The following is a 22,179-nucleotide window of genomic DNA, read 5'->3' as shown; positions in this document are numbered from 1 at the left end:
TCAGGACATTGTGGCCCAATTCTAATGTTTTAGGAACAACGTGACTGCCACTCTCTTCTGGCTCCACCCTACACCACATTGTTGTAGCATGGGAATGTAAAAAACACAAGCCCATGTGTGGAGAACCATGTTTGCATCAAATGGCAACTTAGTTACTGCTGCAGGAAACTGAGTTTTAATAACAAACATTTAAGAGTTCTTAAAATAGCAACCCCAAGCAATTTCTACACTGCTCAAGGTGTCCAATTTTCTGAATTGCTTCAGATGCACCATACCCTGTCTTTGATTCTTCACATCCAAATTCTGCTGAACAAACTTACAGTCAAAACTAAGAAAAATGAACAACGCTACCCTAACTTCCGTATTATACTTCTTGTACAGGGGTTGATGTTTTAGCATGCTTTCTCTTCACTTAAATCAGAATTCAAAATGCAAGACGACTTACAGGTAACGCAGTGATGATGAGTCCAATTGCGTTCATCCAAGCTGTGATATTGTCTCTGGGCACTAAAGGCTGACTATAAGAACCAAAGAGGGAGAGAGACACATGATTCTTTTATTTAATATTTTGGCAAAGGCACTTTAAAGGAATTTATACATTAAAATCAACTAAATATGGTTAGCTCAGTTGGTTAGGGCATGATTCTGATAACGCCAAGGCTGCAGGCTAGACAATCCTCAGGGTTCCTTCCAGCTCCTCAATTCTGTGATTTGGTTCCTGGGAATCTTTCCATTTTGACAGATATTAGACAACATTTTGCAATATGTTAACAGGCCCCTAACTTCACAACAGTGTCCCCCACCCCCACTTTTCAGAAAGTTTCACATACCTTTTCAGCACAACATTGAGGAGGGCATTGCCCACATCCTTTCCTGGCACAGTCAATGCCATGAGTTCGACACAGGTAACATGGAGAGCGTGGGCAGCTGGGTTGGGAAATTCATTGAACCTCCAGTCACAGTTTGGGAATGGGCTAGATGATTTGCCAGCCATCGGTGACAGCGATTAAGGTAAATAAACAGTTATAGAAACTAGGAAGCAGCCATTAGAACAAGAAGTTAGCATCCTATCAGGAGCATCACAGTTACAGAGTATGATGCGTTGTACACTTTGTGTTTTCCACCAAATAATGCAATGCAGTGTATTAGAAATTCTGAGCCGGTTTCCCCAGTTCAAGGAACTAAAGGTTTAAGAAAATGACTGGCCCTGTGATCTTTTGGATTTACAATTGTTACTTAGGCTGAAATTCCAAGTGTGCTTATTTATTTAACAAAATTTATGCACTGCTTGGTTGTAAAGGAAAAAATATTAAGTGGTTTACAAGAAATATTAAAATTGTCAATTGAGCAAAGGAAAATAATTAGAAAGAAACCAGTCTGGCTCAACTCAGTAGGGTTTACTTCTGGTGAACCTGCCAATGCTTGGGATGACAGCTACACATATTTAACACACGAAAAGAGTTAAAAAACATGCATGTTCTACTTATTTTGCAGTAGTAATTTGATAAAAATCTGTGGGCGGACTGATGCACTAGAAAATGGCACCAGAGCATAGACATTTACCAATTCATTATAATGAGAATAGTTATTTGGATGCAGCCTGATATTTCACATTTTTTCCTTTTTTAAAAAAAAGGATATTGTCAACCAGTCTTGCAATCAATTTGCAGTAATAAATATCTTCAGGAATCCACAGGTTATCTTCTCGTGCATTCATACCACATTTGAGGTAAGTATCACTTAAGCACCACCCTTGTGGCCGATTGTCTTTGAGGGAGCCGATGATGGCATGGACGAGCTTTCGCTTGAGGTTCATCCTCTCCCGGAGGTGCCCCTCATAGTAGTGAAGAGTGTTGTACAGGTAGGTCACTGGACGATCTGCCAAGAGGAGAACAGATGTGTTCACAAATTTAGAGCCAAGTCTGTGTTTCATCCATGTTATAAAACTAAACCTGCATTCAGGCAATCCAAGTTCTCTTCCAATAAGTCTGGGATTTGTACCAAATTTAAATAATGCAATCTGATCATCTCTCAGTTTGGGGAAAATTTAGCCTGCAATTTTTGCTATCTTGTATACTTTACTTCGCTCATTGCAGGAGCTTCAAAGATTTCAACTTGTTTTGCCCATACACTTTCAAGAATATGTATACAACCGCAAGGACTAGCTTGCAGTTTTCATAATAATAGAAGCTGAGATTTGTACGAAGCTAAATGTGTGCAGCCAGCATCACAGAATGCATTTTTTTTTTGCACTCTCGCTGAATCGCATGTACACGTAGCCATGCTTGTAGCTTTAAGAATCAAAGGCAGAAGTTCAAATGAGTAGTAGTACCTGTTGCCTCTTTGATTAACCCTGGATTGTGAAAAACCAGAAAAAATCTCAAGCTAGGCTCATGTTAGAAATAAATTTTGTGTGCTCATTCTCTTTATGCGATAATAAATCACATCTTTTAATGATAATCTCTGTGGTAACCCTAATACACCTCTAAGTAGCAGCTCTGGCTAAAACATTTCTTCCCCATTTTTTCTAATGCATGCAGCATTGGCACTGGTAACTCAAATATTTCTCCAAACTCAGAGAATAATATTTGGGTGTTTGGAATTGGAAAGAGCATGTAACAGTGACCAAAACATGGAATAAGGTCATCCTAGAGGACAATTCTGCAAATACTTTACAGTGACAGCAATGGATTAAAGGCCTTAGATTAGACAAACATCAATATACATTTAATCACATTGGAAAGAATTGCTAGTCTCTGGCTTTTCCAGATTACTGTAACAGGATATGCTCATTATCAGTGACAATAAAGAACAGTCTCAAAAGATGCTTCATAGTGATTTGAGCAAGATTCTAAGCAGGAGTGTTTAAATGCTTATATGGTAATGTATGAGGTTTCCTAAAGCAATCTATATAGCAACAAGCACACCAAAAAAGGGAAAATCTGGTAGTGTCAAAATCTGAAAAATTCTGTCCATTTTCCATGCCCCTTTAGTTCATAAAATGCTAAAAAAAAATCGAGGCAAAAAAACCAAAGTTTCACGTGCAGAGTAAATACAAATGCCAACATAATCTATTTTGCATTTATCTCAAATTTAAGCTGTTTGATCACATAATTTGGATTTATTTTTAAGCCACGAGGGATTAATACCTTTTTCTTAATCCTTGTTCTCAAAAAGGGAGGGAAGTTATGTGTGGCTGTTATTAGCGGTCTACTCAGCATGGTGACTATTACAATTCATGTTGTCCCTCATTACTGAACTACTAATCTTTATGGCTTCTCCTCAGCTTTTGAAGTAATTGGAAACATCAACAATCCAGTCTCATACTTCTCTCCCCAGCTATTTCAAAAGACGATCACCCCAATTAGCTCTTTCCTGCAACCTCATGAGCTTTGATGCATGCATGGCGTTTGACTACATACAAAGGCTTCCACTTTGCTTCAATATGATTGCCGGGGCTGGGAGCGGGGGGGGGGGGGGGGCTCAGCATGCATACATCTGCTTTGTAACATGCAGAATTTTTCCAACACTAAACATCAACACGGACAGAACTTGACATCTGCACATATGTGCCTGCAGTTTTGGCTCAGCCAAACATGGATGCTATCATACCAGGTCGGCTGCCTTTTTTGAAACGTATATTTCAGACTTTTGAAGAGGCCTGCAGTTTCCATAGTCTTCCTAGGAGTAGGGGTCCCCCCCCAAGCAAGTCTGACGAAGCCATATGCAATTACTCCTTTACTATGCTGGTGAGACAAGCAAAATTAGCACAGCTGGAACAAGACTCAGACACAAACAAAGCTTCATTGGTGATGTTGTTTATCATCCACTCAGTTTACAAAGCAATTCAGGTATTTACCGAAGAAGGGGGGAAAAGAAACTTACCATGGAATTTGTATAAGCCTCCTAGATGATCTAGTAAAGTCTCCAGTGACTTGGACACTGGAAGGAGTTCCAGAAATCTGTGAATCACAATGTCAAACACTGGCAGGAAACGGAGACACACATTTCCAAAGTATATCGGCAAGTACTGGGGCTGGATTTGTACTGGAGGGTTGACTTGCTCTGCTAACCCTTCAAAATATAACTTTTCAGGATACCTCTGTGGAGGGAAAAGTTTTTAAAATATTAATTTATCTGCCTTGCTTTGGTAACATTCCAAACCTAATATTTTATTCTCTAAGTGTTCTGATTGCAGATCCCCCCCCCCCACTACAATCCTGTTGTGCACTTGAAAAGCAATGGTGCTTTACATTCATATCTCACTGCAAAATCTCTAGCACAAACTGAGCTCTGTAATTAGAAACACATACAGACAGCAAATCATAGAAGGACTTTTAAAGATTTCTAACCTCAGGTGGGGTGCTGCTGCTAAGAAAATGAATAGGCATGTTTTTGCCACGGGGGAAGTGGTTTTTGAAGCAGTGAGATGAAAGCAGGCAAGCCTTAGAGTGATTTCAGCCTCAAAGCCCACATCTCAGGCAGTTCACTGTGGCTGGGTATATCTACACATGCAGGAAACAAAAGCTACCACACCTTCCAAGCCCTGATGTGTTCTAGGTGGTAAGGCTTGGCCTAGCATCCTCAACTCCCCTGATATTCCCCAGCATTGAAATGGCTTTGTGTGTGTCTTTGCCTGTAAGATCTGCCTGTTTTCGAACTATACTCCCAGTTCAAATGTGAAATACTCCCAGCGTTTCTCAGACATAAGAAAGATAATCTTGGTATTAAGCAAATTGCAGTTCTTAGCATCTGTCCAGCGGTGAAGTCAAACTGCTGCATTAGCAGCACTGAAGTGACCTCCAGCCTGAGCAGTGTGCATGGAGGTCCTAGGCTAATGTGGATCAAAGGAAAGCAGAGCAATACGTTTGGTACCAGCTTGGCTGCAGGAGTTGCCATAAGGAGGGACTCCCCTCTGGATCTGTGTATGGTTTGCTCCTTAACCCTTTCTTCTCTCAAAGGTATCTTGCAAGGCAGAAGAAGTTTAGGATCATGGTTTCCTTCTCCTAGATGGGCTACCTTCCCAGGTTGATGAGCCCCACCTGCCCCTCACTCCCCTCTACAGAACGTGCAGAAACCACCTTCTCAACCATTAGGCCCCTATTAGTCCCATCCACTCAATCCGTTGGAGCCTGTCTTTGTCCCTAAAGCACCCAGGGTTTGAGACCCATCAGCTACCCTCACCTGGTGTAACCAGCCAGTCTAAGCCATTCCCTGGGTGTGGTTGCTGTCGCATGTTGACAGCTTTTAGCAGCCCTAGGTGAGAGCTGAGTGCAGGGTGGGGACCAAGGTGGACAAACTACCTCAGAAGTAGCATGACATGTCCCCCACCAGAGGCACTACCCCCTCCCCTAGGACCCCATAGACCCCTAGCAATTGGCAGTAATAAACAAATAAATGCCTTGAGAAACAAGGGGTAAAGCTAGAGACAATATTCTAACTTTACGTATTTCACCACTAAGTCAAGTAACCGAAGTACCTTGTGATAGGACATGTGTTTCGTATGCCAGTCATTCTGCAGCCAATGCTCTGGGGAGTTGTCTTTCACAAATTCACTTACTCGGTTTCGGAAATCATTAGGTTTCAGTAAGAGCAACTGAATGATGAAGTAGCACACTTGGGCTTCGTTGCCCTCATGACTGCGCATTGCCTGAAATGAAGAGGAGAAAAAGCATCTAAGAGGACAGCAAAATACTACAAATTGAACATTTGTGGCTCATGGAGGGGAAATAAATAAATTTGTGAGTCAAATCTGTAGCACATGAGCCAGAGATGTTTGGAGAGAGCTACACTGTGCATAGGCGTTTATATGCTAATGCTAGACGCCTCTATGCCAAGATGAGCAAGTTGGAATTGTTGGTTTTAAAGGAGTGCATGGATATCTATTTATCTCACACAATTTGTGCATTGTTTGATTGTTAAATACCTCTAAGCAGTTTACAAAAATATAAAACGAAACATTGAAACTATCAATAAAAACAGATATTTAACAATATTCAGAAGATTTTTTAAAATCAGCAACAGCTAAAAAGAAAACATGTAAGATATATAGTGGGCATGACAGAGACGACCAAAGAGACAATTATATCTTCTTTGCATCTGTCGTCACTGTGGAAAATGTGGGGTTGATCCTTGTGCCTGAATGTACTTTCTCTGAGTGTCTAAGGAGCTGAGGGAAACAGTTGTAGAAATATGAACAAATCACTGGGTCCAGGGAGCATCCACTAGACTACTTAAAGAACTCAAATGTGAAATTACCAATTTCCTAACAAAAAATGCAATTTGTCCCTATGATCAGCTTTTTAACTTGTTCATAAATGACCTAGTTAGGCGTGAGCAGTGTATCATAATCCTTCAGTGTGGTAAAACAAAAAGGAATTGAGAGAAATTCCCCAGAATCTCACCAACTTAGGACTATTAGTTTTATGGTCGTCATACAAGAGGTATCCTCTGTTGTGGCGTTACTTACCAAACATAAAATCAATCTGTCCAGTGTCACAATGTTGTATTTCCACACCATGTCATTGAGAATCTCAATACACTTATTGAGCTGCTGGCCCCCAGCTGATGTGGAAAATTCATAGACCAAGAAATCTGCAAATGTCCTTACATGAGCCACCAGAGCTCTGGCTCCAATTCTTTCCAACACCCTAACAAACAGGATAGAAAATGCAATGGTGGCAGATGCAGAATTAATTTAACAACGTGGACTGTTAAATATAGATACTCTACCTAAGGCTGCCATTATCAACCAACCAACCAACCAACCAACCTCTGGAGAGCTACTATTTTTAGAACATTCACTCTCAAAATGCATGAAGTAGGGCAGAACTGATAAAAACCTGCACTAAAAATAGAGTGGTGATTCTAGCCCCTTCTGTCCTAAAATAGATTTCCTCTATTAGTAGATGGGTCTGCAGCAGCCCACTTTGTATTGATTTGCACTGATAATGAATTTGGTCTTTCAGGATACGCCTAGCAGACTATTAACATTATACATAATGAATGCCTAGGGGATGAACCATTAAACCCTGGGCAGCTGCAGAAAACCCCCATCTTTGGCAAATATGTTATGTTTCCTTTTACTAGTGTGCTAACTGAAATGTACCTCTGCTTAGAATGTTCTGCACCAATCTACTATGCCAGAAACAATCCATCTTGAAATAACTAACCTGTAACCAATTTGGTTAATGTGATCAGTCTCCAGAAGCATCTTCCAGAGGAGACAAAGGAAAAGGGGTGGGGAGCCCTGCATGGAGAAGTGGGTGATGATGTCATTCTCATTGATCATGGACTTCCATTTTCGGTACTCCTCTTCCACGTTTTTCTTCAGGTTAAAGCGGCTCTCTTGAGGTACATTATTTTGTTTGAAGAAAGCCTGAAAATAAAGTGAATTGTTATCCATTGTCAGATCTGAAAATGCCTATTTCATCTGAAATTAAGCAAACTACTGTGAGTCATTCTGCTTCTATAATAGAGACATTCAGAAGCGGGATCTTAAAAACCTGGAGGAAGAAATCTTCTACCTGAAGATGGGACTTAATTTTGGGGCTCCAGCCACTTCCTAATACCACCCAAGTTGACCCCTCTTGATTTCCCCCTAAATCTCCAGCACTGCCAATATAAAGACTGCCACTTTTCTGGCTTTCTTTCTCACAAGGGAGACATGTGTTCCAATTTGTGCCAGAGACAGGCCTGAGTAACTGATTAAATATTTTTAGAATATCGGGTTGTGGGGGAAACAATTATCTCAGAAACCTTGCATCCTGTAATCATTTTGCATCTAGCAAACACTAATCCAGTTATGTCTAATGCCTCCCACATCTCATCTCGCGTCTCTGACAATGTGTGGACTGCAGGGCTCCTACACCATGCCCAGTTTTTTCTCTCCTCCAACCCCTTTCACTAACTATTCAGTATGAAGACGACTTCTGGAGAGTTTGAAGCTTGCTCACTGTTTCGTGATGGAGGAACTGGACATGGCTAGGCTGAATCCTTTCTTTCCCCCCCAACACCCGTGGCTCAACTTTAATAGGTGGATGAGGCCGCCCACCGTCACTCACCTGATGCCATTATGACCTCAGAACTGGAAAGGGGCTCACTTTCAAAGGGAACAGCTCTTGAATACAAATGGCATGCAAACTTACTTCAAAAGGGATGGCTCTCAGTGCCTACACTAGCGAATCCCAGATGGGGAACTACTTTGTACAGCCAATCCTAGTGAGGTTTCCTATTAGTGAGAGGGAGCCCTGCAGAAGGCAGTTTAAGGTCTTGACTGTTTCTCTGCATCCATACCTGCCTATACCTGACACCACATAGGATGTCCAGTGTGGGGCAGGTGGGTATGGTCTGGGGAAACAGCCTTGTAGGCCAAATCAGGACTCCTAACCAGGCCTAATGAGGCCCACAGGGTGGAGGTTCCTCACCACTGCTTTAGCTGGTCCCAAGAAAGGTATTAGGCTCCTGCGACATCTGGTTTCTTTTTCGGATTTCTTAACGCCTTCTTAGAAACACAGTGCTTTCTCTATGCAGATGAAGGCAGCAGCAATTCAAAGTTCATACTCATTTCACCAGACGAGGCTAAAAGCAAAAATGACCTACCACACGTTTTGTTATGTGACTTCTGCAAAAATCCCTAATAAGGGGTACATTTTGTTGGTAGTGCTTTCTTGTTTAAACCTTTAAACCTGTACCCCTTTAAATCTCATCCTCCAAAATATACAAAAAACACTGTTGGGAAGCTTCTTTCATGTAGTTTTACTGTGAGGTGACTTTTAAAAAGTAAGAGAAACAGTATGTTCTTCCATCCTAACTTGCTCAAAGGTGAAGACATACTTGCATAATTGGTTCTGTTTTTTAAAATTACCTGAAGTGGAGCCGGAAAACAGCTCAAGGTGTGTGAAGCCCAGTTATGGGGAGTAAAGCTCATGATGGTCTGTAGTATATCCTTGCACCAAGTGCCCTGAATGGAATCCGACCCTGTGAAAAAATCTAAGGCAGACATCTAAATGTAATTACTTACTTAAATAGCTAAAACAAATACAGTGGATTGATCAAGAGTCATCTTTATTCCCCACAAATGCTATATGCATTATTACTGGTATTGTAATTTTAACAATTCAAGACCTCCACGGGTTTCCTTTTCCAGATTTAATTATTCATTCTGACTAGACTCTCTTTTAGATTAACCAGAGTTTAGCATTGTATTTCAATCCTAAACTGTGGTTAATCTTAGCTATGGTCAGAGAAAACAAGTCAGCTTCATAAACTATAGTTTGAAGGTGGCTTATTTTACATAACTATAGTTTGTCCAGGTTAAGAGATCATGGCAAGCTGTGATTAGTTTAAAGTGGATCTGAAAGCTTCTAAACCTATTGTGACTACGATGGAAGAGGGAGCCTGAGGCTAGATGTGGCCTCATAACAGTTCACTCCTTCAAGCATTGTAACAATGCAGTGAAAGCATAAAGAATTCAAGACTTGTAAAAAAAATTTTTAGCGCACAGTACTGTATTAATGCTCACATCTTGTGCTTTCTTTTGATATATTCAAAACCACCTGTAAAACTGAGAGATAATGACTGTTACCTGTGACATGCGTTGCTCTTGCTAGAGTCAAAATAAGTGCTCTGTTAAGTTCCTCTGATTCTGCTGAAAGGACTGTCTTGGGTTCATTAAGGAAGCGGGTGAATTGTGGCTGGACCTCAGAGCTACCCAAAGCAGTAATCAGCCGCAGAGCAGTGCTTTCAACACTATAAGGAGAATAGGTTAGCTACGTTTTCAGGGAGAAACAGGGTTTTTAATGATAATTGCAGGAAATCAAAGCAGGAAACACCTTGCTTCAAGCATTATTTCAGGAAGCATGGCAAGATTCATTTGACTTGATAATCACGAGATTTGAGTTTTCAGTTTTGCACTTTACACGAGTTCGCCCTGAATTGACTACTCCTATTTCCATGAATGCATGTTGGTCTGGTTTGCATGACTCGGTAAGCATACCATGACTGCGCACACTGGTGGGCTCCCAAAGAGGAGCTAGCAGCAGCACTTCTCCTCTCTAATCTTGCTTATTCTTGCTCTGCACTGAGCTAAGCCAACCTTTTAGCTTAGTGTGTTACCTGAGCCTGGGCACATGGTTCACCTTTCTCTTCTCTAATCATAAGCTGTGGCCAAAGTTGGTTCTGTAGTTTGAATCAGCCCTTCTAAGGATTGTACTATCTTTTGGCCTAGAAACATTTTTGACCCAATCCCTCTTCCATGGTTTTCTACTCTGTGTGATGCTTCCAAAGTAGAAATAGATTGATTTACAGTAGCAACACTTACCACAGATGAAGCTGGTTCTGATTAGTCTGTGCCACAGCGGCTAAGGAATGAAGGTTACTGAGCAGCTGGACTCTGTAATGAGGTTGGATATGGTGCATGCGATAGCTGAACATCTCCAGGAGAGTATGCAAGATTCCCCAAGCGTGAGACTTAAAAACAGTGGGTAGCAGTTGACCTGAAAAGAAAAAATATGAAATCAACTATTTTTTCAGTGAAACATTCAGAGGAATATATTTATCTTACAGGCACAAATAGAATCAGGCAAGTTCAGGCATATTTCTTTTTTCCTTTTCCTTTTCCTTTTTTTTTAGCCCTATGGCACTGACAATATATACCACATAGTTAGATCTTAGCAACATTCAGGTAGAATAGGTATCCACTATTATGCAAGTATGCAGAATACTACATTATTCATTCATATAATGGCTGCCTGAACAGGAGCTTAAAGCAGGAGTCCCTATTATTCAATGCTTGTCATCTCTTCTTTAAAGAAGATATTACATGCATGGAGTAATACAAATGATGTAGACGATTTTATTGAAATATGGCATCCTTTTATAAAATACTTTGCTGATAACCCTGAAATCACAGATTGGACTTGGGCAAACCCCGCAGGGTTAACTGTGATGTTAAAGCCTGCATGTTATTTGGGTTCCTTGGAAGAAGTGTGGGATAAATATGTTAATAAAAGCAACAATAAAAGATAAATTTCCTTCAGTATGCATAGTGCTGAGCTGGTTCGTTCTCAGTTCAAATCCTAGCTTATCAGCAAACTAACTGGGTGGTGCCAAGCAAGCCATTCCCTTTTTATCCTGACTCCCCTATCAGTAATTAAGTATAATACTATTGTTTCTGTCTTACACATATCATAAGAATGGGTGAGATGAAAGTGCTTTGGCTACTCAGGAAAGTAGTATATGTATTATTATAATATGCATGCTATTTATTTCTTCTTGATCTCAGATTTTTCTTTGTGATGGTATCATGTATTAGAAAATAATTTAAAGTTATCATGCCAGATAGAAAATGTCTGCAAAATAACTTAACATATATCTAAACAAAAGTTATAATTACTGGATCTTGGTCCTGAACTAGATTGCATAGAAGTATGTATCAATTTACATTATGCAGGGCCCAAAAGTGTAAGCACTTTGGAGTATGCACAGGGCAGCCCAAGCCAGGGATGTTTATGTATATTAATTTGGCAGCAGAGGCCCAAATTTCAACCATATCTGTTGATATTTTTAAAAATCAAACAAACAAGATTTCTTACTTATAAAACCTTTGATGCCTAGGGATTCTATTTCCATATAAACCAGCAAGCGACTATATGTTTCCACAAGGGCTGGAGCCAAGGCTAAGCTAGATTTCGCATGGGCCAGTTTGATCACTCTGGTAGCTATGCTGTGAATGAGGCTGGGGAGAAAAAGAAACCATGTTATTTTCAAAGCCATTTGGCTGAAATTTGTTTTCTGAGACTGCAGATCTTCTGCACTGCAATACACACACTTGACTCTTCTGTAACTTTCGGATACTGAGCATACTCTACCTCATCTTGGCATGAACCGTCAGCGAATCCAAGAGGTTCATTGGCAAAGGTGTGATGGATCCTGAAGCCATACAATTGGTTCCTGGGAGAGGTATTCTCATGTTGCCATTTCCGTAAATAGTTTCCACTAGAACACCCATAGGCAACGTGAAGCATTCTGAATTGGTGGAATAAGCATTGCACAACAGGGCAATCTTGTAGTCGTTCATCTGCAAACTTTTATTTCTTAGACTCTGTTGCAGGAATCTGCGAGGAAGTTAAACGAAAGGGAAAAGAATGACTGTCCCTGAAATGCCTGAGCAACGGAAGTTTGCATCTGATGGTAGAGTTGCATCCTAACTCTAAAAAACAACAACCCATCAATCTCATTCTAGGTATTACAGAGGAAATCTATATCTCTGCTGCGTAAAGCCTTTTCTTTTCCACCAGGTCTTTGATTATGGGAATGCCAATTGTTTCTGCATTTTAACATGCTGTGAAGTGCCTAGACAACCCAGTTGGATAAGCAGCATAAACTAATTAATAACTCAAAGCCCCTTCCTATTTTCCTGTTGAGTTTTACCACTTCTCTGGTGATGCTTCTGTTCACTTGTTACTTTTTGCTGCAGTGGTTTCATTTATCATAATTAAACTGCCTTCCACGGTGTGTTTTTAATGGCTTTTAATGCAAACTGCCTGAGGTGTGTTTTTATGGGAAAGAAGTACAGAAATTCTGCACACGACTATAATAAACAAAACATTTATCTTTTATCGCCCTTGCCTCTCTCCATTCTCTGTTGTGTTCGTTACCGTTCCCTATTCCTTACCCTGTCAACTTTTAAATATTAAGCTCCTTCAGGAAGACACCTAGGTAACTTCACAAAATGGCAATTGTGTGAACGCTGCTGCATAAGTAAACAATAAGGAAGCCAAGTGAGCAAGGTAACATGAAGCAGAGCTGGAGAAAGATTTGGGAGGATGCAAGTTATCAGGAAAAGAGAGACTCTGGGTCTAAGACGTCCCAGTACATTTCTGAGTGCAATTCAAAGTGTTGGTGCTGACCTCTAAAGCCCTAAATGGCCTTGGCCCTGTATACCCGAAGGAGTGTCTCCACCATCATTGTTCAGCCTGGACACTGCGGTCCTCCTTTGAGGGTCTTCTGCTGGTTCCTTCACTGTGAAAAGTGAGGTTACAGGGAACCAGGCAGAGGGTCCTCTCTGTGGTACCCACCCTGGGGAACGCCCTCCCATCAGATGTCAAGGAAATAAACAACTATCTGATTTTTAGAAGGCACCTGAAGACAGGGAAGTTTCTAAAGCTTGATGTTTTATTGTGTTTTTATTATTCTGCAGGGGGCTGCCCAGAGTGGCTGGGGCAACCTAGTCAGATGGGCAGTATACTAATACTATTACTACTACTACTGATGATGACGACGACAATGCAGTAACTACAGCAAAGGTGTGGCACGCACACTTGACCAGGGATTGCACAACATGAGATACTATCTGTTAACTGTCAGCATTAATATATTTATTGTGGGCTATTACAATTTCTCATCCTATTTTCACAGACAGCTTGCAAAATATTCTGTGTACAAGTGGCCAAAGAGTCTGCTATATTTTTCTATTATCTATACCAGGACTATCACAATTGAAAAGAGGTATTATATAGAAAGCAATTACTCATGGTGAAGCTTGAGAGAATGAGGAATTGGAATTTGTAGCTTAGAATTGTCACTGTGAGCCTTCCTGTTCAGATGTATCCAGATACAAGTCATTGCAAAAGCGTGTGTTGATTGGGGCTTGTTGATATCAGGTACAGGAATACACTGAGGAAAGAAGAAACCTGAAGTTAAATTCTACTGGCTGTCATACAACTTAAGGCATTTAGACTTGGTGAATCCCAGTTTGACTCTTAGGAGTCTTCACATAAATAAAGGAATTCTCTTGTAAATCAGTAGATAAATACCCCAAAACTGAAACCACTTTCTCTAACACACTACAGTTAAAAGAACTGAAATGTTGCGTGTAGATTGGTGTAAAACAAAGTAACAGGACTGGCATATCTTACATTAAAAGCAACAATGAGCATTCACATGCAAACACAGAAATAAAAGCACACGTCCTGGCTTGCAGCGGGGATTAACATTGTCAAAGAATTTCTCTTCTGTGGAAGCTGTTCACATCCTAGCTAGGCTGCAGATTTTTTTTATAGGCTGGCAATTATCCAAAACATTTTTATCTCACCTTTGCTCAAAAACTTCAATGAGCCTTAACAATAAAACCAAAGAACAATTATGTAAAAAAAAAAAAACCTAACACACACACACACACCAAAAAAGAAAAGAAAAGCAGCAGAGCAAATCATACAGTTCAAAACACCCAATTAAAAGAGTTTCCAGCAGAGTTAATACATAAAAATTCAAAGGGCTTCCTAAAAAGGAAGGTCTTTATATGGCAAAAAGCAGCTAATGAGAAGGCTATTTCCCAACCATATATATATTTTTTTTGGTGGGGTGGGGGTAAACATGCAGGAAGGACACTAGTAGTGAGCTTAGCAAGACGCCAGGGTTGTAAAGGAGAAGGCAGTTCTTTAGGTCAGAACTTTCCAAATTGTGTGTCGCGACACATTAGTCTATCGGCTGCAGTGTGTAGGTGTGTTGCACAAATGTTCCCCATACTCCTCCTGGGGTTGGAAAGGGGTTAGTTTAACCTCTGGTCTGCTAGTAAAACTGAATTACTGTGTTACCAACATGAAAAGTTTGGAAAGTTCTGCTTTAGGGTTATTATTCCGAGCTGGCCCAAACATAAGGCTCATGGTTAACACATGGCCAGGGTCTGTAGTTTCCAGGCCTGTGAGTAACTGGAGCATCAGCAAAATCTCTTCTAAACCTTGTTCCAATCTCATTTTGATCCCTCATCACTTTATTTGTTATTCTTACAGGCATCGTACTGTCTTATCTGCTCATAGGCATTGTAATGAACTGTTTATGTTCCTCCTCCCTTTTTGATTTTGTGTTGCAATCTTGGGCAGGGGTCAGCAAACTTTTTTGGGAGGGGGCTGGTTCACTGTCCCCCAGTCCTTTTGGTGGGCCGGACTGTGCGCATGCACACGCAGCGGAGGGGGGCTTCTCTCTCATCCCCAGCCCTCCCCTCCCCCTGCCTACCTTCTCTGCCACTGTGCCTGCGGTTGGGAGCCGGTGCGGGGAGGCACCTCTCCTTTCCATGCCAGCTTTCCCCAGGCAGGCGGTGAGGCTTCCTAGTAAAGCCCAGCCCCCTTCCTCCACAGGGCAGGGAAAAGCCAGGAAGAGGGAGGGAGGAGGGGCCGCTGTAGTGTGTGTGAGAGAGGGGGGAAATAATGAAAAAAAAAGGCCCCCGAATTAAATTTTTTAAAAGATGGTGATTGCGCCAATCTAAGCAGCAACTCCAGAACCGTCCATGGGCTGGATCCAGAGGGCAATTGGGCCTGATCCGACCCGTGGGCCTTAGTTTGCTGACCCCTGATCTTAGGTTTCTGTTAATATGTCAATATTCTTCTTCCATGCATCATTGTTTCTCTTGACAGATCTTGCTTTTTACTATCTCATGTCTCCAAATTTATTCCGTTTCAGTTACTTCTTAATTTCATTACACAAAATATAGAAAGCTGCATGCAAATCAGTATTTCCCATATTCTTGTTCCCAAAGCTCTTCTTTTCCCCTTTCCTTTCAACTGTCACCTTCTTGGGGACTGTAAGACATTTTAAGAAAAGACTTGTTTTATTTGCCTGGGGGGGGGGGTGTCTTTTCAGGGAAAATATGAGTAGTAAATCATAATAAATGTATTTCACATAGAAGACTCACTTCCTTCTCTGGGTAGAGGAGGTCAAAAAGCTTCATAACGGGGAGGAAGTCTGCTAATGCATTTTTCTGAATGCTTCCAGAGATGAACTGTAATAATACCCACATCAGATGGTCTCTGCCTTTGATTAGGCCTCGTCCTGCTAACTGTAAAAAAGATACACTGAGCAGCAAGTCCACACTCCAAGACAAGAACTGAACATCTGTTCAAATTTTCTATAAAATATGTACTTTCACTTGGGAAATAATACACACACTCACTTTTCTGCAAGATGCCTGTCGGTGCATTAGAATTTTATAACATGGTCACACGAAGACTTGTGACTAATATTTTTAAGTCAACAAATAACAGAAATTTGAAAGGTGTCCGCTGCCTTTTTTTAAAAAAAGACAGTGAATACATACTTTCAAAAGGAGAGCTGCCTCTCTGATATATAAGCAATACCAAAATGAAGCTGACTGTTCAAATTGCTCAGTTTCACCTGGACAGACTCTGAAAGTGAGGTTAACACATCAAAATTTCCTCAGGGTACATTCGTACCTTGGTGGTTGAACGGAATCCATTCCGGAAGTCCCTTCAACTCCCGAAAATGGTCAACAACCAAGGCTGCATGACCTTCTGCACTCAATCAGAAGCCGCATTGGACGTTTGGCTTCCAAAGAACGTTCGCAAACTGGAACACTCACTTCCGGGTTTGTGGCGTTTGGGAGCCGAAATGTTCGAGTTGCAAGGCGTTTGGAATCCAAGGTATGACTGTATTTTGCACCTCATTTCTCTTGTAGCAACAAATATTCATTGCTAGGCTTCTTCCTTAATCATAGTTCACCATGTGCAGCAGCAGAATGGCAAATCTCTCCACACACCAATTTATTATTTATTTTCTTTGTTAAATTTGTATACCACCCTATACCCATAGGTCTCAGGGCTGGTGATGGTTTTGGAAGCAGATGAAACTGTGCTTGGGCAGGGCAGGAGCTAATTTCATGAAGGTTAAGGGATAACAGTCTACTCTTTATTATTGCTAGTGGTAGGTAATCTACCTTTTGATGGAGAGACAGGACCATGTGAGGGAAGCTTGCAAACTGGAAAAGTACAAAGAAGATAAGCTGGCTGGAAAGGTGCTGCCACAACAACTGGCTGGTTCCCCCGTCATCAAATTTCTCCTCGGTCTCTGACCGCTCCATGGCATAGACCACAAGATCCACCAGCTGGTCCTCTAGCACAGGGCACCGCTGTTTGTGCTGCAAAGCAGAAACCAGATAAAGTATTCCACAGTCGAGCATCCATCATTTTAACTCTGCCATTTCAGTACAGTTACTTTAATGTAAGTCTGGGAAGCATGAAATGGGATCTGAACATAAAGCTTTACAAGATAAGCCAAAACATTAAAACTGTCTGATGTTACAGGTCATAATATTTTTTAAATAAAAAATAATAGACTACTTGTTATATCCGTTCTTACCTAGGCACAATTGTTTATGGAGCCAACAAATATCTAAAAACACCGTGTAAGAGTATGTTTTTCATATAAGAGTATGTTTTCAGCCCCGGAGGCTACAGTGTGAAGACTAAAATAATACAATGAACTTGGACACTTCCGCAGTTAATGGACAGCAGTGTGGCAGTTCCTGACACCTTAACAATTCAGGTACACTCAAGATATGGGGTCAGTTCAAATATACCATCAAACCATAGTTTGGATTAAAAGACAGAGCTCTGTCCTTGTGTGTTCTACCTCCTCACACGGAGGTTAAACTATGGTTTTCCACAATTCAGAAAGTAACTAATTAAATGGAGTTTGTGAAAGAGAGCACGTGAGTGAGAGGCTCAGCCATATATTGCCAAGCCATGGTTTGGTGTTACGCATGAAGAAACCGATTACAAAACCTCAGAACAACATAACAAGCCTTTTGCTTGTGCACGGAACCCATTCATTCCTCTTTTCACAGTGTGAGCAATCAAGCCAGGGAGCCTCTAATAAACAATAGTTTCTCATTTCATCCAAACCAGGAAGCTACGGTTACCAGCTCTGGAAATTAATATCCTGATATGAACTTCAAACTATAGTTTCATTGAGATGAAATGGGAAACTATGGTTGCTTGAAGAATACCTGGATTGTTTGTTCATGCTACAAAATGGAGAAGTGCATACTGGCAAAAAGCTTGTTCATATCTCAGCTTATTAAACACAGCTTGAACAGTCTTTATGTGGGAATACCAATTCCTATTCCAGTGGTGCACCTGTTTAGCTGTACACTTTCTTCCGTTTGTGTGCTTGGATGTTTTGCAAACTGCTAGACCCCTTTCATTTTGATCTTCCCCTATTTAGACTTCATAATGCACATAATTGGAACATTCCACAGTGGTACAGCATGAAGCCAATTCTTTACAAGCAGCTGGAAGAAACTGTACATTCTAGGCACTACTGTTGAAGTTACTGAGTCATTTCTGTATATATTATAGAATTTCAGAGTTTCACATAGTGAACCTGTAACATAACACAGCCTTAATAAAAAGAAAAGAAGTATTATTTTTAAAAGATAATACAGAAAAAGTACGGAGCTGCTCAGAATCTAATCATGAAGATGCCTTGTCCCTTTCTAGAGGCAAAAAAGAGAGAATTCATTATTTGTTTTTCGTTTCATGAGAAATGTGCTATGATACCCAAATACGATTTACTCAACACATTTCAGTGCTCCTCTTAACAAATGGTTTCTTGGATTAACAGGCAGTCTAAAAGAAAACCTTCCGAATTTTTTTTAAAAAAACAAACAGAGAAAAAAATCCCAAGATTGCTGGAAACAGATAACTTATTCTGTGCTTAACAATGTAGATAGCTTTTTGCCATGAAAAAGGGATTATGATTTCAATTTAACAATACAATGCAAGAATGACAAAACTTTGGACAAACTCTGAGAACAGCACTCTCTCCTTCACATGCTCTTTGCCAGCTCAATATTGCCAAAAGCTACAAATCTAGCTGTGCTTTCTTGAAGCATGCTTAAAAACGGAATACTTCCAATCCAAAGGACATTAGTTGCTTTTGACCCTCTCTTTCAAAAAAACACAATGCCATTATCACAGATCAACCACGTTACAGATTTACAAAGAGCAATATTAACACCACCAGTTGAGAATACTTTTTTTTCCAAATGCAACTAATTATGAAGCAGAGCAGAATGCAACAGACAGTACTACAAACTATTTCATGATACAGCATGCAAAACTACTGTGTACAGGGCTTGAAATTCACTAGAATTTGGTAGAGAGGGGGGCAAATTTCCAAGAGCCCAAGAGTGCAAACCTATGTCAGTTTTAAATTATTTAAGAGGAAACAACTGTCAGTTAATGCAGGTTTCTAACGACAATAAATGCACGAATGCAATTATATTTTTGAAGTGATTCAGAAGGAACTATAAAGGTCAGTTTTTGCTTTCTATAACACTCTTAACTTGACCAGGAAATGGAACTGTGGGATGGAATATGCAGAAAGCAGCAGGCTCAATTATCAAATGGGCTCAAGCAGAAAGGCTGTAAGGGAAGAACAAAAACTGATCTCCCCTTCAAAGTTGTGGGCACTGAGATCAAGTTTAGTCATGGTCCTCGAGTCATGTTGTGCATCTCCTGTCCCCAAATCAGAGGGTGAGCGGTATTTATTGCACCCAATGCAACAGAGGCACAAGCATATGTGGGGTGGGGGAGATCCTTTTCTTCCCTGCTGTGATCCTGACACAAGTGCAATGGAGAAAGTCCCCCATTGGTGCCAATGCCAACAGGTGGAAAGAGTTTACACCCCCACCCCCACCTGAAGCAATCTGGATAACCAGCAGCTTCCCCAGTGGCTACCATCTGCATGTTAATATTGTGCATGCGTTCAATCCAAATATATATTTCACATGATGTCCAGTTTGGCCCTAAGCAAATTCTTCGATTTTTCTCCAATGGGGGAAGTTCTCTGACTCTCTCTGCTCAACCCCAATCTGGGCACTTCCACATCGGCTGAAGGAAACTCATGTGGGCTGTGATGCTTGGAGGTGTGTAGACCAAGATGGATGACCTGTGGCCCTCCACACATGGCCTCTTCTATCGTCCATCATTAGTCATACTGACTGGGACTGATGGAAGTTCAATTCCAGCAACAGTGGAAGATGGAAGCTTCCCAATACCTGGTGAAGACAATGCCTAATGAAATCATAGCAGCCAGAAAGGTCTGGCTGCTAAGAGCTTCAGTTTATCTGTAACACAGCATAACTGCATATTAAAGAAGAGAAATTATGCAAATTTGCTTTCAGAATCCAGCATTTCTTGGCACAGAATTTGGATTGCCTAGGAACAGATTTTTTTCCTTCCTCCAACTTGGAACACACCCAACCCTTGCTCATTCTGTTTCTACTACTAGTGAAGACTGAGAAATGTTGTTATGATGTACAATACCAGCACTTCTGGAAACAACTGGAAAAGGGCTTTCTCAGAGAAATGCTGCTGCAATGCTATAAATGCCCAAACGCACCCACAGACTCGGAGAATCAGTATGCACACATAACAGTGTGCGGAAAGCAATTGTACACAGCAAATACTACTGTACTAGCATGACTTTCTTGCACAGTAGCCACCATTCCACAGATCAGTATGTTTACTGACTCTTGAGCGCCTCACAGGGACACTTTTGCTCATACAACACAAGCGTATAGTTATAAAAAAACTGAGTTATTTCTCTATTTGACATCTGAAAGGAGATCGTTCCACAGGATGGGCACCACTACCAAGAAGGCTCTCTACCCAGTTCCCTGTTAACTTCACTTCTTGCAGCGAGGGAACCGCCAGAAGACCCTTGGAGTTGGATCAGTGTCTGGGTTAAATGATGGGGGTGGAGATGCTGAGGCCATTTAGGGCTTTAAAGGTCAACACCAACACTTTAAATTGTGCTCAGAAATGTACTGGGAGTCAATGTAGATTTTTTTGGGCCAGTGTACTATGGTCCCCATGGTCAATCCCAGTCACCAGCCCAGCTCCCGCATTCTTGATTAGTAGCAGTTTTCGAGTCACCTTCAACGATAGCCCCACATACAGCACATTGCAGTAGTCCAAGTGGGAGAGAATCATCCTGGTGAGACAGTGCACAGGCAGGTTGGGTCTCAGTTGGTAGACTGCCATCCTGGACACAGAATTAACCTGCGCTTCTATGGACAGTTATGAGTCCAAAATGACCCCAAGTCTGTGTACCTGGTCCTTCAGGGGCACAGTTAACCCATTCAGAACCAGGGAGCTCCCCACAACTGCCCACCAGAAACAGTAGTTCTATCTTGTTGGGATTCAGCCTTAATCACTTAACCAACACCTTCCAACCACCTCCAGACACTCATACAGGTCATTTACCGCCCTCACTGGTTCAGATTTAAACGAGAGGTAGAGCTGGGTATCATACTGGGTAACATCCAGTCCAGATCCCCTGATGATCTCTCCCTGCGGCTTCATATAGAAGTTGAAAAGCATGGGAGAGGATGGAGCCATTGGAATTATTTAGACTAGATGTAGTGCTCAGCACTAAATTTGTGCTGATTTATTTTTTTTAATTCTCGATTACAAAAAATGCTGTTTGAAAGGGAGTCCCCTTACTTCAAAACGTTTGTTCTTAAGGAGTCAGCTTCCCTATTTTGGAAATTGGAGGGTTGTAAAGGAACCATCATTCAGTTTCAAATGAGCTGGGTAGGTGTGAAGGTCACAACTATGGGCTGATTATGGATATCATAGGGGACATAACCTGATAACAGTTTCCTAAAGAGGAACCATTGAAGGATTTCCCCCCCCTGAAGATACAAAAGGAAATTAAAGAGAGCAGCAGCAGCAGAAACACAGGAGGAACAGGGACCAGGAGGACAGCATAAAGAGCAGGGGAAGCGCTCCTGCTGACAGCACACTTCATTGCAGAAACAATTGTGTTATTGTAGCACTACACTAGGGGCGCAGGTGGCGTTGTGGGTAAAACCTCAGCGCCTAGGACTTGCCGATCGCATGGTCGGCAGTTCGAATCCCTGCGGCGGGGTGCGCTCCCATCGTTCGGTCCCAGCGCCTGCCAACCTAGCAGTTTGAAAGCACCTCCGGGTGCAAGTAGATAAATAGGGACCGCTTACTAGCGGAAAGGTAAACGGCGTTCCGTGTGCTGCACTGGCTATCCAGATGCAGCTTGTCACGCTGGCCACGTGACCCGGAAGTGTCTGCGGACAGCGCTGGCTCCCGGCCTCTAGAGTGAGATGAGCGCACAACCCTAGAGTCTGGCAAGACTGGCCCGTACGGGCAGGGGTACCTTTACCTTTTAGCACTACACTATTCACGCCATCTGTTTAGAACTGATCTCATGGTAAAGGCCCCGATGCAAAATGGGGTCAAGTCCAACACACAAATGTTAGGTGGAGATGTATGTGTGAAGCTTGATTCTATTTAATCATTTTTGAGTCACAAGTAAATTTTTGATGGAGCTGTAGGCAGTTGA

At 41.5% G+C, this 22,179-nt stretch overlaps 1 protein-coding gene and 1 long non-coding RNA gene across 3 annotated transcripts in view; one reads left to right on the top strand and one right to left on the bottom strand.

Annotated features, from left to right (window-relative positions):
- The window catches only part of MED23 (mediator complex subunit 23), a 41,623-nt gene that overhangs the window by 6,115 nt on the left and 13,329 nt on the right, over positions 1-22,179 (bottom strand). For both annotated transcript variants that reach the window (XM_083434777.1, XM_083434778.1), the window contains 15 exons: positions 16,730-16,930; positions 15,692-15,835; positions 13,532-13,677; positions 11,871-12,116; positions 11,595-11,737; positions 10,322-10,496; positions 9,587-9,750; positions 8,867-8,991; positions 7,173-7,378; positions 6,470-6,650; positions 5,480-5,650; positions 3,886-4,102; positions 1,642-1,878; positions 831-996; positions 446-518 (listed from right to left, as the gene is read on the bottom strand). In XM_083434777.1, the coding sequence (XP_083290903.1) occupies positions 446-518; positions 831-996; positions 1,642-1,878; positions 3,886-4,102; positions 5,480-5,650; positions 6,470-6,650; positions 7,173-7,378; positions 8,867-8,991; positions 9,587-9,750; positions 10,322-10,496; positions 11,595-11,737; positions 11,871-12,116; positions 13,532-13,677; positions 15,692-15,835; positions 16,730-16,930 (2,595 nt within the window). The remainder of the gene's footprint in view (positions 1-445; positions 519-830; positions 997-1,641; positions 1,879-3,885; positions 4,103-5,479; positions 5,651-6,469; positions 6,651-7,172; positions 7,379-8,866; positions 8,992-9,586; positions 9,751-10,321; positions 10,497-11,594; positions 11,738-11,870; positions 12,117-13,531; positions 13,678-15,691; positions 15,836-16,729; positions 16,931-22,179) is intronic.
- Positions 10,598-18,447, top strand: LOC310675092. The gene is made up of 2 exons (XR_014509941.1): positions 10,598-13,384; positions 13,489-18,447. It is a non-coding gene; the product is annotated as an uncharacterized lncRNA (long non-coding RNA).

Source organism: Podarcis tiliguerta (genome assembly GCF_965153285.1).
Source record: "Podarcis tiliguerta genome assembly, chromosome: 3".
NCBI classification, from domain to species: domain Eukaryota; kingdom Metazoa; phylum Chordata; class Lepidosauria; order Squamata; family Lacertidae; genus Podarcis; species Podarcis tiliguerta.
The sequence above is the reverse complement of the archived record's forward strand: the minus strand, read 5'-3'. Positions and strand labels throughout refer to the sequence as shown.